Source organism: Nothoprocta perdicaria, unplaced genomic scaffold (assembly GCF_003342845.1).
Source record: "Nothoprocta perdicaria isolate Ctin4 unplaced genomic scaffold, notPer1 scaffold_51, whole genome shotgun sequence".
NCBI lineage: Eukaryota > Metazoa > Chordata > Aves > Tinamiformes > Tinamidae > Nothoprocta > Nothoprocta perdicaria.
This window is the reverse complement of record NW_020455766.1, coordinates 2005921-2022816: the sequence shown is the minus strand read 5'-3', so window position 1 is coordinate 2022816 and position 16896 is coordinate 2005921. Positions and strand designations below refer to the sequence as shown.

At 38.9% G+C, this 16896-nt stretch overlaps 1 protein-coding gene across 7 annotated transcripts in view; it reads right to left on the bottom strand.

Annotated features, from left to right (window-relative positions):
* The window catches only part of NRXN1 (neurexin 1), a 592551-nt gene that overhangs the window by 13855 nt on the left and 561800 nt on the right, over positions 1-16896 (bottom strand). For 4 of the 7 annotated variants that reach the window (XM_026048048.1, XM_026048052.1, XM_026048051.1 and 1 more), the window contains one exon: positions 2956-3043. In XM_026048048.1, coding sequence (XP_025903833.1) covers positions 2956-3043 — 88 coding nt within the window. The remainder of the gene's footprint in view (positions 1-2955; positions 3044-16896) is intronic. The other 3 variants (XM_026048049.1, XM_026048050.1, XM_026048054.1) reach the window with 1 other exon arrangement.

The window sequence follows — 16896 nt, the reverse complement described above, 5'->3', positions numbered from 1 at the left end:
GAATAATGCAAACAAAACATGTAGACTAAGTTTTGCATGCTGATAAATTTGTTATGACTTCATCCAATTATGGCACATTTAGCAGTTTGTATACCACAATGAAATCTGCAATTATAATTTTTGTGACTTTATGTTCCAGACAAGTTGATGGAATCGCTGCTTAGCAGCTCCTATCTGTTCTACATTTTATGTCCCCTCTGAAATTTGTTCCAAATCACATCTTTCCATTTATTATTTAGAAGACAGGTGCATAGAAAGCAAAGGTGGTGGTGACAGACCATAGCTTGCTAGCTATTACAGACTGCAACATATTTTTCTAGAAAAGAAGCTCTGTTTCAAGCAAAAATCTAGTTAATGAGTAATATCTAGATAATTGGTTGTTTCCCTTTCTAATACAAAGGTTGCCATAATCAAAGTGTTTGCAAAATAGGCTTTTGTCTGAGCTGAGAACTTTGGCTAGAAATAGGTGCGGTATAGGTAGTCATTATTTAAATGTACCCTTATGGCAATGAACTTCGGTTGGGCTTTGGCCCAGTCGATATGGAGGGCGGACTGCAGGATCATTTAGATGCAGCAGAGCATTTCTGCTGTTTATGGACTGTTTATGGAGAGAGCTTTATTCATAAGACTCTCTCCAAGAAGAGAGAGGCAAATTAATAGCTTTTTAAGAGTTGCAGAGTGGGAGGACAAGTGACATTTTGATGTGGAGAATGACAGATAAAACAATCTAGGCAACTGGGTTTATGGAGAACACGACTCCTGTGCCAATTTATACCTTTTTCTGAAAGCAGCGGCAGTTGGGATGCAAGAAGTAAAGCAGTAAAACCATTCCCAAATAAACAAAAATGAGAAGTGTAGCTGGGTCACAAATGAGAAGCTAAGCATGAGGGTCTAAGGCTAATGGGCAAGCCCTTGCAGGAAGACTAACATTCACATATTCCCCTCAGGGCCACAGTTTGGGGAGAAACACTAATTTGTCAGAAAGTTTCATTTCAGTCCTCCTGTTCCTGCACCCACTGTGCAGGGCTCCAGGACCACCAGGCATTGCAGCCACAGAGCCGGGAGTAAAAGTAACCTCAGAGAAGTATTAGTCTAAAATATTTTCGTCTTACAGCAAATGCATTTCTAATAGAACCAGTGCAAGAGTGGGCTTGGGGAATTTTTTAGTCCYGGGCAATGCAAATGTAACTAATGTAATAAACAAAAGGTTTATACATATCTGCTGAACAGAACTGCCTAGTTTAACTGAAGGAAGGAGGCAGCTGCCATGGATGAGCTCAGAGCCACATGGGCTAGTGTACTGACTCATACTGAGCTACACACTCCTCCTGAACTCAAGAATTTGAAACCAAGAAGGAAATGCCAAAGAAAAAAAATCTGTGAAATTAACTTTCAAACTTTCATATTAATGAACTCTCAACTCAGTTCTCAAATACCTTGTTCRCGTTCTCTAGCGCATTTGCAAGTGAAAGACCTCCCTGAGAGCAGTAAAAACGTGCGACTTGAATGTGTCTGTTACTGCTCGGTTTTAAGGCTGGTAATTGCATCTCTTGGTATTCTGAAAAACACTCTGAAACCTCTCCCTTGGAAAGGACATGAATTTGACTCCAGAAGATTCTCATCTAACCTTTAAACGCTCAAGTTATTGGTAACTAATGCTACCCTGCAGGTCCATCAAAGATGAGGACAACTGATAGCCTTCTCTGCCCCTTTTTAAGTTAAATCAAATAATTTTTGCATGTGAGCTTTAGGTTATGCAACTTCAAAAAGGAACTGGGTACGTGCATTGAGTAGCATTTAGCTTGTGTTGTGGCTGTGCAGGTGCATGTGCAGCCCACAKTTGGGTGCTGTAATAAACAATGATACCTCTTTCTTATGTTTCCACTAATATACAGGCCCATCTCAAATTTGTTTTCTACTTAAACTAAATGCACACATGACAAATTTATCTTAATTCTTCTTCTACCGTTAATAATACCACAAGTACCAAAGACCACCGTGTTTCAGAGGCAACTGACAATAAAGGTATCACTGAATAACACAGAATTCAAGTGAGTATGAAAAGCTGAGGTAAACAGATGCTGTAAAATGCCTCTCAAAAAAGTGTAAAAGCTAACCCGTGCCAAAAGTGAAGGCAGGAATAATCTTTTCTGTAAAGGTTCATAGAGAAACAAATTTATTCTAGTAGCTATTATGAAGTCTTGCCTTCCTTTTACATCTACAATAAGCAGTAAGATTTTTAGAAATGCTATGTAGTATTTAATCCAGTAGTAATGTAAGTGGGAAATTAGAGAGAAAAATGAGGACCAATTTTTCATTATTCTATGAAAGTAGGAAGGAGATGGTCAAAACACCACTCTTCTGGTTCCATGGGAAATACCAAACTGTCAAAAATTCTCATTTGTAATCAAAACATACATTCTGAAGAGTCTTTGGTTTGGAAAAATGCCATAAAACAATTCAAAATTTCAGGCTGCTGTTTTTACATTTTCAGATCTTTATCATCTTCATAGTATTCATAACATCATAAACCCTAATTCAAATAAACTTTGCTTCTCCTCCTGACATAAGATAATACTTGAGATATACTTTTATCTTATTTTGGGGAAATGCTTAAAGCTGTTGCACCATCTGTCTCCTAAATCAAATCATCCCTTCTCTGTCACCAAAAAAAACCCCAACCAAACAAAAATAAAACCCCTAAACAGCTACAGGGGCCCAAGAATGTTCTCTCAAGGGTACTCTTGCACTTCCTAGTGATGCTGCTCACACCACAACTAGCAATAAATGTGATACGGGCAGATATATTTGAGAAAGGGTCAGGTGCAGCCAACTGTGTGAAGGCCCAAATCCAACTTCTCCCTGCTCCGTGAGAAAGGACCATCCCTCCAATTCCTAAACAACTGGAGCATGCAAATATGAAATAAAAGGAAGTAATAAAAAAAGTTGACTAACCTAACCCACCTGAGCTCGGCTCACACGGATCAATGTCCTCATCGTCACTGGGACATTCAGCCGAGGCCACCAGGATGTCATCTGTGGTCTGCAAAGAAAACAAAAGTCAGGTAAATTCTTTTTGATTCATCTAACAGGTTGTTAGATTCTCACTGACGTTTCTTTTATTGCAAGGAATAGAGCATTCCAGACTTAATATTTAACGGCACAATGACACTCTCCAACTCTGAATTAATGGGACTTTGCTTTTCAATTCACACTTGTCATTTTTTTTTTTTATGCGTTAGAGATCCAAAGCAGGCCCTTAAACACTTTTTTTTTTTTTTTTGTAATAAGAACAGGAGATGGATAGAATATTTAAATTGAGGCTGCTGACCTCCCCCCTTTTTCTCCAACATCTCTGCTATGATATTGCCTGAAACCACTGGAAGCATTGAGAATCCAAGTCAAAATACTGAATCCCCACAGATGATAAAACTATCAGAAAGGGAATGACGACTTTCTTGCTCTCTTAAATGCAGAAACAACAGAAAAAAAGGCATTTGACTCCTTAATGTTAATAAACAGTCAAGGAAAGCAAATAATATCTTAAACATAAACATATGCCATTTTAGAAAGTAACATATTCTATTCTATTGTCTTAAATAAGTAAAGTACTGCTGGGGTTCTTCTTTCAGCTCAGATAGATTCTCAGAACATCTGTCCAAAATTAACCTGGGGAGCAATTCATCCACAGAAATCAAGAAAACCAAGGCAAAGCAGACAAACACAGGGGGATATATAAAAGAGTATGTGTATGTATATACTSTTAACAGGGGTATATACAACACCGAATGCTATATTAAAAATAAACTGGAAATTCTTATCTTGCTTTTCCTACAATGCAAGAACAAGAAGATATGGAATGAAATACAGAAGCAATCAATCCGAACCTGATAAAACGAAATACCTTCTGCTCAAGCCACCTTTGAGAACAGTCATTTAGAAATGTAATAAGAACATCCACAGTTATTAGGGGGAATAACAGCAGGGTAATACAAACTGTCATGCTTCTGGTCATTTCTCAAGAAAATACTAATGAGGTTAGGAAGCAGGTTTTCCTATGGGCCAGACATTCCTTCCCTGTCCTTTTCAAACTTCCTTTCACCTCAGGGTAGGAAACTTGTGGAGYGAGGAAGAGACTGAAGTGAGATACTGAAACAAGTGGCTATGGATATTGTTGGCAAAAAGCCATTCCTGGGTTTCTATATGATACATATGCTAACTAGAAACCATCTCAGACAATGTGAACTACTACATTTAAACGTTTTTGGGTGGGTCTAAGAAAGTAACATAAGACACAAAGTTTTCTCTTATCATTTAAAATCTGAACACGTAACAATTTTATTTCTGCTAGCCAAAGCGTTACAAATGCTATTTAGCTTTATTCTTCCATTGTGACGTTTTAAAGCAAGGTATATTATAGTAAGAGACTTTTCTTTGTCATCCTGCAAGAGTATTAATAAATGTATTCTTTCAGCACTTCTATGAGACAGGACAGCCTTACAGAAAAACATTCATTAATATGTGAAGCACAACAAAGACAAGCCTATTATCATAGCATCGTATTTTACAGTAAGAAGATTGAGGCATAACAGAATGAAGTAACTTGTTGAAGGTAACCAAAAAGGACAGAGATGACAGCTACGTTATGTCACAGTTGCAAGGCATAATYATAAAATCACATTATGTCTCAGCAAATTTATACTAAGGAAATACTACGTGAATCTGTAAGTTTGACAAAGTAAGGTGATAAATTCGGTATAAGATGACAATAAAAAAAAAAAAACAAGTTCTAGTTGCCCAGCCTTTCTGCTATACAGAGAGAATTATAACCAACGACAGCTGTAAATATCCCGTTAAATTTGTATAGTCCATTTCCCCCTCCCCTCCAAAAAATATAAGCGTTAAAGCCCAAGACCTTGGTTCCTTCTCAGAAAAATCACCTTTTTTTTCTAAAATATAATGAATAATGAACTGAGTAATCAACCAATAAAGCTTGCTCAGAACAAGTGAACTCTGTACTTCAACACACACACACAAAACAAGAAATATTTYAAAAAGTACCATGCAGCTGAAAGCATACAGTTTCAGCTTTGGCAGTAAAACCTCACTGTCATATATTTCCCTCTACCCATAATACTGCAGAAGACACTATACTCACATGATCTGAGGCAGCAATACCCCATATTTACAAATTGATAACTGACAAATGTAAACAAATATTATCAGAGCAACATATGCTTATATATTAGTCACTAATGCTTGTAAATTAGCAAGAAATGATTTCTATAGCATCTACTGCTCTCAAAGGAATTTTGCTTCATGGTACTTTGGTACATGCATGGATGTATAAGACCCCAACTCTTATAACTTAAGCTGATAACAAAACAATGTTCAAATAGAATTATGGAGTTATAGAGGTGTCTTTGATTATTCCTAATATAGAAGAGCATGGTCAGATTTCAGTTTAAGCAACTAAAGTTAGTGTGATGCAGTTACTCTTTCTACAGYTTGCGCTGCAAAGAAAAATCACCAGAAAAAAAGACAACTATGAAACATTCATATATTTTAAGTATCTTAAAAATAGGAAAGATAATTTGCTCAGTTACTTACAAGCAGGAGGATCAAAACTGTCATTACAAAGTGACACTAATTCCAGTCTTATCCAAGGAAAGAGAATGCACACTGCTAAAAGAACAAAGGCATGTTCCTGACTGATAACAGTGCATGCATATTATGGGTAAAGAAATGAACAGTACCTTAAATAAAGGTGAATGTAACATGTCAGGAGAGATCTCATTACTGTTTCTGAGTATTAAAGGAAATACCGCATGTTTCAAAGCCAATACCAGATGTAAAACTGATTGTGTTGCAAGGAATAAATCAAATACCAGTACTGGAATAAGAAGAGCAGGGATAAGATTAAATGGATTTTCTTCATAAAATGCATCAGGAATATTTCTAGCTTAAATATCAATTAACAGATGTATCACAACCTCCCTCTATTCTCCCATTTTGCCTAAAGGCAAACAGCTCTTTCCTGCTGCTCCTGCACTTTTACCAGACTGGAAACAGATCAGCTGTGAAAGTGAAGTGGGAGCTTCAAGTTAGAAATGAAAGCCATTACACTTCTTACCATATTTTAAAATGGAATTATGAATTAACTAAAACACTAGGGAATATAAAGAACTATATATGTTAATTTATGCATACTGAGGAAATGCTCCTGGCCTTTCTCTTTCTCCAAGAGTTCTGACAGAAGTGAATGGAGATTTGCCTGAGCAGAAAGCAGGATTTAGACCCTGCTCAGGGTCTCCAGCAGCCAAGAAGTATAGATAAATAATGCAATATAGACTAACATGTTTTACTCGCGGCACATTATCTTTTTCACATGCTTTTCAATTTGGATGGTAAGATTTGAAGTAAATCAGCTCTCCTAAGYGAACTGCAATTGTTGCTAGCGCTATGGCTAATTTACAGAACACTGCTCTGAGCATTCTCATTAATCAAGGATTTAAAAGTCGGCGGAAAATCCCTTATTTACAGCAAGTGTCTAATAGGATAACATCCGAGCTGGTTTCATCATAAAACAAGATTGGATTAGAACATCTCACGGGTGAACTGTTCAAATTCATTTAAGAAGTGATACTCTAGGTTGTAAGAGATTAACAAAAATAAAATAAAAATAGCAGGTGCACAACCTGGAAGGCCAGACAGAACTTCCTTTTATTTTTCTTTTCCTTTCTTTGTGCATTTTCAGATCTTTGCAGATTTAGATTACTGATGTAGCTGTATGATTTAAAATGCAGTTCACTGTAATACATGGATTCTTAAAGTCAAGAGAGCTGTTTTCAAAGAAGGGGGATAGAAAAGCTTACAATTTCTGCGCCAATATAAAGGAATGGATTAAAATATATATATATAGCAAAAGCGGATGTCACTRCGTATTTGGCACTTACCCATGGATGTGACCATTACAAGCATAAGAGCCTTTGCCTATGAGGCAGCTCTGTTTGTGAAAAYAAGGACTTCAGGCTCTGGCCCTTGGCCAACAGAGAGTTTAAAATATCCCCAATCTGCCACCTCGCTTCGGGAAGGAAGCGGTGACTATTTCAACAAAGCTCTTGGCCAGGTGGAGAGAAATGACGCTCTAGTCACGGCTTAAATACAGCCACAGTCTGCAGCGGGGAATGAGTATCAAGCGGCCACAAAAGCTACAGACGTAGGTCCCACCAGCAATGGCATCATGAACTACAGTCATGCCCTTTATAGTGCTTGGTGACACTATAATAAAAAAAAAAAAAGAATGCGAAAAAGACAGGTTTTTTTTTAAGTTGCAGCTTTTGTATGACTGGACATAAAAAACCACCACCATCTTTTATGGTGTATGTTTCACTTTTCAGTTTTTTATTTATTTTTTATGGTCTTTCTTTTTATTCATGAATCCCATTAAACCAGAAGGTACCAGAGAAACACGATCTGAAAATTAAATCCCCAATTTAAGCTGTGCCTTCATTAATGGCATAATAGATCCTGCATATTTTCTCCTATAGCATATCATCAGCTCTCTTTTAAGTCATTGCACCCTACAGCTACTCTGAATACAGTTTATTCCTTTCTTGCTCAATAGTATATTTTATCCCATGAGAACTGCAAGTAAATTTAAATTACTAACAATAGTTAAAAACGGGTAGTCCTAAATTATTATATGAATTACAAACAGCATAACTGCTTTTGACTACTGCTCGAATGATTTCAGATTAGAACCTCGGCTGCGTAATCAAGCCCGTTCTTTATTTTTATGGCCGTGGTGCTCGGTGACAGCAGCCRGGCTTGGTGCTGCAGCAAGTGGAGGGGAAGGCTCTGCCCCAAGGAGCTCACAGCACCCATAAAACACGTGAGAGGGTAACGGGAGGGCAGGGTGAGGTGGCACCGGTGAGTCTTGGTGGCCACGCAGGTGGCCCTGATGTAGCAGCCAGAGGGGCAGCACAAGGAGGTGATGGAGGAAGGAGAGGACAACCCAAAGCTCGCGACAAGCACCAGTGTCACGGACATCTTGCGGAGAAGGTAAAACCTCTTTCTCCAACGTGACTGGGAGGTCACAAGGAGAGGAAGGAGCAGCAAAGCAGAAGGCTGGCACTGGCCAGCAGGATGCTGCGAGCAGATGGTGCCTGACGAGCAGGACGGAGGCTGCAGGGCCGCGCTGAGGAGGCTCGGCGCACTTCAACTCATGCCCAGGTGACGACAGGCCGAGCAGCGAGGCAAGGAGGCATCTGCAAGCCAATTTGTAAGGGACAGAAGGCCGGGGCATCCCTGGGTGGTGAGGGGAAGTAACGAAGAAACGAGAAATTAACAGTAAGGTTGAGGTAGCAATGGAAGCTCACGCAGAGAARGGGGACAGACAGAAAGCCAAGTAGCAAGTGGACCCAGTTATGGGAAGTTTAATGGGCAAAAATCTAATGACTTTACAAACCACCACCTGAAAACATACCTTCTTGTGTGGGACTAGGATATTAAAGCCCTAATTCTCATCTTCCCCAATCCCTGCTCATCAGCTCTGCTTACATTATTTCATTTCTCTCCTGGAAAAAGTGTATTCAAATACTTGCTTTTTAGTTTAGTAAGAGATAGTTACAGCTGACACTTAAACACAGAGGTCTGCTTCAGCTTAGCAAGCTACAACTATGGGATGAAGAAAAGATTTAGAAAAAATCACCTTATTTAGCGAGAGAAAACCATTTTTTTTTTTAAAAAAATGGTTCTGTCAGTGTTTACAGAAGGAAACTTCGAATATTTACTTTGTACTTTTGGGTTGGACATATTAAATTCTGAAGTATAGACTTTCCTAAAAAAAAAAAAAAAAAGAAAAAACACCCTCTCATTTATATTTCTTTTTGTACCCTTTTCTCTAAGGGAAGGAATTAATTAGCCCAAACCAATGCAAACCTACGGGAATGCTGGCAGAATCCAACAGAGTATGAAAAATCACAGAAGTGTTCATGTAGAAAAAAAATCAGATTTCATTTCTCAGGACTGGATTAACTGCACAATTTTCTAGCCAATATGGCATAATTTAAATTTAATTTGCTGTGTATGAAGCAGATCTGTATGACTGGTTGTTGAGACAGGCATAGAAAGAAACTTGAATACGTCGCATGTTAACCAGCCATACTCTGTAGCTAGCTCCTCACTCATATTAATCACTTGCCAYCCCATACCTTATTTTTTTGGTCAGAGAAAGACACTATGGTTATGTGGCAGGAATAGCAGCTCGAGGTGACGTGCCATTTGGACAAGCTCCTCTAAGTTTGTACTCCACCTGCTATAGGTCAGACAAATGCACACGTATCTATTTCTGCTCATCCACCCACATACATAAAGTATTTTCTCCTYGTTATGCCACGGGAAAAATGTTATTTCTAGACACGGATATTAACATGCTAATATTTCAAGCACATACACAGTATTTAGTACAGCCTTTATAAACTCCTGACATATTATTATCCCCTAACGTTGAAATACAGAAACTGAAAACAGAAGCCCTCACTCAAATCCATCTTTGACCAAATTAATTCCCTTGTTTCTTGATGTGGTCAGTGCTTGGTGTCCTCCTTCCTCAGAGGGATCCTGCACAGATCGGATATAGGAACCAAGCACAAAACCAAAGCCGATGCCTGGSTGCCCTCCAGGACCCACCCCTGTATTGGAATGGCGAGTAGCACTTGCACCTCTTCTGCCATCCCCACCTACATAAGATCCCAAACTTGGCAATTCTCATGGGCAAGATTACCACAAATAGCTCAAATATATTTGAGCAGCGGATTTATGGTCAAGCAGTGTCAACAAAGCTGCAGGGCTTCCCTTTAAGCTCAGAATTTGAAGGGAATTGCTTTGGTCAGACTCTCAGAGGCATTTACCTCATCTGGGAAAAAGGAAAAAAAAAAAGAAAATGGAATTTCAGAAGAAAACCCAAGTGCTGGTAAAGCTACAACAATTTACCGAGAGAGCTAATCAGGCAATGCTCTACATTAATCCTCAAAAATAAAAGTATCGCTAATTAAAAAATTTTTATCCCACAAGTCCTGACAAATCTCCGTGAGGCTACAGATAGAGCAAGCTACAGATATGGTACAGAACTGAARTTTTTAATTTAATGCAAGTGTTGATATGCAAGATGCTACTGAAGTATATGCCAACATTTAATTGTGCCTATCATACTAGTTACATTATTTCATTTATTAAAGCATTTATGGTTTGGATGAATAATAAACAGTTACATTATTTCTCATTTAACTTTTACATTCAAATTTCTATGTTCATAAATCAGATATTTTGCTAACGTCATTCTACAATTACAAGTGCTTCTGTCATGAATCCCTTTCATCAGACGCTTGCTTGCCTTTTTTTAATCCTCATTTTCCTCAGGTAAATAAAATAGCTTGAAAACAAGGGACAATTAATGTGTAAAGGCCTTTTTAAAGTCACTTATGCTTTCTTTCTGAGCTTCCTAGCCAAAAAAAAAAAAAAAAAAAATCTGATTAGGTATAAGATAAATGTTTCTGAGTATTATAATTTTATTATAATTTTATCCTTGTGATATCTGGCATCTTCTTAATTTTAGCCTTTTCAAACCACAGTGGAAACACTGTCTTTTTTAAGCCCAGAAAGTATCTGCTTATCAAACTTCAAAATTACAACAGTGACAGCAACCCTTTTAACTTTGCATTGCACATCCCTTGGACAAAGACTGCTGAAATTTGGGAATGGGAGATGTGCTGTCTTTGTATCAGTCTTACAAAACTCTGGCAATGCTGTACTACACACTACTATAAATAAGTATTAACATTAAAATTAATGACTATTCATTAAGAATTGCTAGTCACTAAAAATTGTATTTGAGTTATCGGGAGTTTTTAAACTAACCAGTGAGCCCTTGGCACGGATGGCTTTTTGCAAAATGGAATGAGAAAACTGAAATGCTGCTGGATAATCCATGAAACTTAATAGCATGGTTTTAAGCTTTTCCTAGCAAAACTCAATAAATATAAAGTCAGCAAAAAGACTGCAAAACTTATTTGCTAAAAGCCCTTCGATACAGCAAAGTCAGAAAGGCACTCACTATGAACAACGATTGCATCTTTGTTTTTTATAGAACTACAGTATTGCCAGTTCTATTTAAGGGGAGTATCCCTCACTATTAAATAGGGCCACATAAGAGTATTTTTGCTCTGTTCAAATCCCAGGGAGTTTTATTGCCAGTCTCCAAAGAGAGGAGCTCAAGGAAAATTTTTCACCAGGAAGAATTGCAGGCTGAGTCTCATTAACCTTATTTTCAGCAAAGGGAAAGGTTTTGTTACCTCATTTCAAAATAATGCAGAAGATAATWCAAAATAATAGCACAAAATAATGCATTTGTGAGAAATGCAGAAAACAACATAAACTATCAGGCTGCTTTGGGGATATTTAGTGAAACCAGCCATCTCATCTCTGTATGTTTTTAAAGAAAGTCTCAGAGAAACAAGCATACTAAGGCAGAAACACAGCAAGTGGGTAACGGCATGGATTCTTCTCTTTAATCTCGACCTGCCTACGTAAACTATGTCCTTGCAAGGTCAGCTGGAGCATGTCTTGGACTCAAAGCAAATTGGATCAAGTCAGTACAAGGCAGGTGAGCACCTGTGGCTGTTTCCTTCCCAATTCATTCCTCCTTGAGGAAAGACAGGCACCAACACTTTCCTTCCCCAGTTTTGACTATAAAGGTTACAATTTAAAAGCTCTGAGGGTCCCCAGAAGCGCATCATTCCTTCTCAGATACCAAGTCCATTGGTCATGTTTTCTCCCTCAGCATCACAGAGTTTACCCAAAGGAGGAGAGAAAAACTTAAGCTGGCTTCCCAATAACCTGTCTTTTAAATGCAGCCCTTTTACATATTTAGTCCCTTTGCAATAAGGAAATGCTTCATCTCATTATTGCAATGCTTTTATTTTGGGGGAGGAAAAAAAAAAGGGGAAAAGCATTGGCGGGCTAAGTGTAAGCAATCACAACATCAATTTTACAGAGCAGAGAAACAGCCAATGAATCCTCATTCTGAGTGCGTAACTTGTTAATATTAAGAGTTAGACACACACGCACTGGAAGGAGCGAAATCCTAAATGCCTTGCAATTACAGTAAGTGTGTCATTAAACTTTCTGTTTTGTAGATACAGTTAATTAGACAGTTTCTGAAACTGTGCATTTGTCACACAGGTACTTGCAGGTGTTAATGATGCCTTTATCTAAAAGATTGTATCCAAAGTTCTCATGAAACACAGACAGACAGGCATCACTTACAATCATTTTGTGAAGCAGCTCTAGCAACTCCAGAAGCCTTTTCTGATACCCTGTAAGAACATCTACCCATCCTGYCGATGGGGTCAACCTACGAAAAGCTGCAGTTCGCACAGGAGACCATTAGGGTTTGGGATATATGGTCTTTCTTCAGAGGTTTTGTGCAAATTCTCCTTTCTCCTACTGAGGATAAGAACTGAGCCTTGGGAGATGCTGCTCTGTGCTCTCACCTCTGCTGCTGAGAGCCTAAGGCATTGGGGCAGTGAGCAGGAGGAGAGCAGACTTCAGTACAAATGAGTGGTAAGTTGAGTTGGAATGATGGTAAGATGAGATATCAAGATGAAGAGCCAGAAACAGGTAAAAGATACCCGAGGGGGACTGCTGGGGAGYTTGGGAAGGGGAAGCAGAACACTGTGCTTAGCAGTGCTCAAGTGAAGTGCTACCGAGTGGAGCTGTGGCAGATCAGCCAAGAGGCGCTGAGAGCAAACGGGGCTGAGAAGAAAACTGGCATGACAAGCTAAAGAGATGACAGCAGGACCACGGGAGGAGGGCAAGGGAGGCTGGACCAGCCACTAGAAGGAAGCATTAGGTGTTTACAGATCAGGCACCAACATTTCTGGATTCAGTGTTCAATGCATTCTCATCTGTTAAACCTGCTGGCAAAGATTTCTGCTTTGCTGTGGATGCTTAGTCTACACAGATCCATCCCCCTGAATGAGGTAAACATACATCCCCCATACATCATTCTGATTTCTCTGCACTGGAGATCTGCACAGAGGATCTAACAGGTTCCAGCTGTGCTAGGTATCTAATTAGGGGTGTCAATTTGCTAGTGCGTAAGGACATACGTTTCTTCAGTTTTATTTTAGAGCAGCTGAGAAAACATTATTTTATTTAGAGAATTCTAGGTGTGAACACGAACCACCAGCAGTTAAGGGCTGCCAGGGCACAAGCYGATGTGCAATCTTAACTCACATGCCTGGTGCCTACACAGTCAGATGTTATCTTTAATTAGATGTTGGTATGCATTAATAATGTGATATTTGAATGCCAGTTGGTATAAAGTTATATACAGTTCCAGGGAAACAAAGTGTTCACACTTCAGTGGTGTGGGACTTGGACCATCATTTATTGTGAAGCTGTTTAAAACTGAAGGCTCAAACCAATGCAGAACTTTCTTATACTTGCATCTGTTTGAGTCTATGGACTAACTGCTACCCTGACTGCAAGATGGCACACTTATGGGACACACTCCAAAGGCACTTTAGTTCTGAAGCAATCCAAAAAATCCAAGTTAAAATGACTTTGTCTCTGAAATTCTGATGTTTCTGATGTTTTGTTACAGGCAATTACTSAGAATAAAGTACAGAATTTAAAAAACAACCACCCGCTTGCATACCAGTTATTCAGTCTGGCATTATATTTTGATAAGGTCTTTCCATTCTTCACTAAGAGCCTCTAAGTTATGTTTCTCCTTAAAGAACAAACAAACAAGACCTTGTAATATTTGTTCCTCAAGTATACTACAAAATAAAGGATATTTCATTTGACTGGCAAGAAAAGAGAAAGATATAGTAAGGTTCCTCTCTAAAATTGAAGCTGATTTCATAAGCTCCAGACTCAAATTCAGATGAGAGTCTAGAAGATGTTTTCATTGGCACAACCAGCATTTTCAGGTGGTTCCCTAAATATGGATGTGATGTCAGCAGAGGCTAGAATTAAACTCTTGAAGTCTGTTTTGTCAACATAGGAATGACATGGTGATATTATTAAAACTGGGATATTCCTGAGTGGTAAAAATTAATGCTGAGGAAAAAGGTGAGATGCTTCATGAACCAGACTGACCATCTTGCTCCACCTATACTAGTGTGGTGACAGCAGCATGACTTTAAAACCCCTGACGGGGGCAAGGCATTACACTCAAATGAAGCACTTATGGACCAGCTGAATGTGTCTGACTGTGTAAACACCTTAGTAGGACTATTTTGATCCTTCTCCCACTCAAGTGTCCAGCATTACCTCTGTCAGCAACTCTGGAATTCTTTGTGCTGGACACTCAGTGGGCTCTGCTGTTCAGGTGCCTAAAGATCCCATTTGTCCAAGCAAGCTTCCACACCATCTCGCTCCTTTCATCTGTCTGGCACAGTACCTCATTACAGAGATCTTTTTCTTTTCGTAAGCACTTTTACAAAAATATCCTAGATTTCTTAGATGTTGGACAAAGCTGTAAAACTACCTTCACACATTGATTTTCTCATTCCTTTAGTATTCGGACTTGCACCAGGGTCCCAGACTCCTCCTCCGCTGCTCCCTGGAGGTTTCTCCTTTGGAATGACTCTTTTTCCCTAGGAGCACCAAAGATGAACTGTTTCATGACTGCTGCTCACTTTTGCCTCCCTGATTAGAACTGTTCCAATTAGCCTTCCTGGGGGACTGCTGACCTTTGCTGCACTCGGGSCTCTACCTCCGGAGCTGATGTTCAGGCTTCACTGAGTCACTCTGTGAACTCAGATCGTTTCATCTGCTCCTCGTAATAGTGATTTCTCTCCTCGTAACAGCCATGATGGAGTAATGGGCAATATGTCATGAAGCTTAATAACCATAATAAACTTCCAGCACAGGGCAACACATTTGGAGCTGCCTGGAATGGGCAGGAGTTGCGTGGAAAGCGCTGTCCAACTCATCCTGGACTGCTACCAGGTAGAAATAGTTCTCAGACATACAGAAAGGTTTTACACTGACACCAAACAGGAGAAGTACTCGTTGCCTGCTCAGTGACATAGTGACATTGCTATATGAAGCATCTCTTACTAGTTTTACCCCAAAAGTACAAAGTAGGAATTGGGACCCAGAATCTGGCTAAAAAAAAAAAAAAAAAAGCCTTACATAAATGCAAGTATTACTATTATTGCTGTGCTCGCTCAATAAAACTGATGTGTACTCAGTACCAAATTTCAGCATTTTCAAAGAGCTCCTAACAAGCACAAACCCAACCTCACAATGTGCAGTGTGCCGCAATCTGAAGACAAATAACAACTCTGAAACATTCTTTTACAAAATACTAATGTAACTTCTAAGCATTCAAGCAAGAAGACACAACAAAATCCACAAGGTAGGTGAGACTGCCCACGGAAAATTTCTTCATCTTATCACACTGATTTACAAAGACTAATTGTATGGAAGGAGCCATATTGCTCCTTCAAAAAAGTTGAATTTTGTGGTATCTGGATGTTCTGTGACAGCAAAAGATTTTCCTCTAATATTCCACTCGCTTTTTAACATTTGAAATTTAATTCCTTCACAATTATGAAAAAGAAATGCAAAAGCCATCAATAGGCTAAGCAGCATGCAGGATTTTCAACTGGATTTTGGTTCACACAAAGGAAGTGTTGGGTGTGAGTCCAAGGGAGACAGCCCTCAGACACGGCGACAACGCTGCTATAGCAATTACTTGTGGTGATGGGCATCAGTCACAGTGTGGCTCCCATGCCTATTGTATCCTAGAAAGATCTTTAAAGAAGATCTTTAATAAGTAAATTACTTACAGTGATGCACTTCCAATAACCAGGAATACAAAAATAGTTTCTGTTACTAATATTTAATCATGTTAAGAAAATCCCTGAATACCTATGCACGCAACTAGATATTTCAACTCCTCTCGCCCATCAAAGCAATGTTATATATTCTAAAAGCAATCAATTACATTTTCTGATTTTTTGYGCATAATACATTATTCAAATGGTGCCTGGTTTGAATAGCATTTATTTAAGATGAGATTAATATTTGGAAGCAAAAGAAGAAAAACTTAGATCAAGATGAAGTTTTATAATCATTCAGTAAAAAAGAAGAGTGTGAATATACAGTGTTTAATTATTTTCAAAAGCCCAAGCTGCAGATAAAGTAGGAATACCTGTATTATGCCTGTTTAATAGTATTTCACTGCCTGCTAAACCAAATTTTACTGGCTATATTTACCGAAAATGAAGGCAGTTGTGCAAAGTTTCTGGTGCTTTAGGGGCAGCTTCAGGCCCCAAATCAAACCCTCAGAGCCAAGGAATCCTAAACTCCGAGTGGGTCGAGGTTTGGAGCTACTTCAGTCTAACAAAGCAACCTACAAGCACAAAACCCAAGCAAGGGAAAAACCAATTCAGCAGACCAGGCTCTCCGGGGGTGCTGAAGTCACGTACTCAGCCAGCCAGAAGCACTTTCTTCAACCTACTGTTCTTTTAATCACCAATTAATTTCATTAATTGATCTTATACTATCAAAACTGCTTTAGCAGCCAAAACAGGATGGGTCCTAGGAATGCATAATGTTTAATTTCACAAGGAATTTTTTGTGAAAGACACGAAAGACCCATCATTGTACAAAGTGCCCCACACAAAATGAGGCCATTGGGGACCTGGCCATGTTTGCATTTGCTTCACAAGATGACAAAACTTCTCACTAAAGTGCTATTAGAGACACAGTGAGGCAGTTTCTTAGTATTTCCCTCCAGATATCTGCAGCCTATCAACTTAACATAGGCATATTTCAGCATGTCTTAATATTTTGCTTCAACAGAGTAAAAGC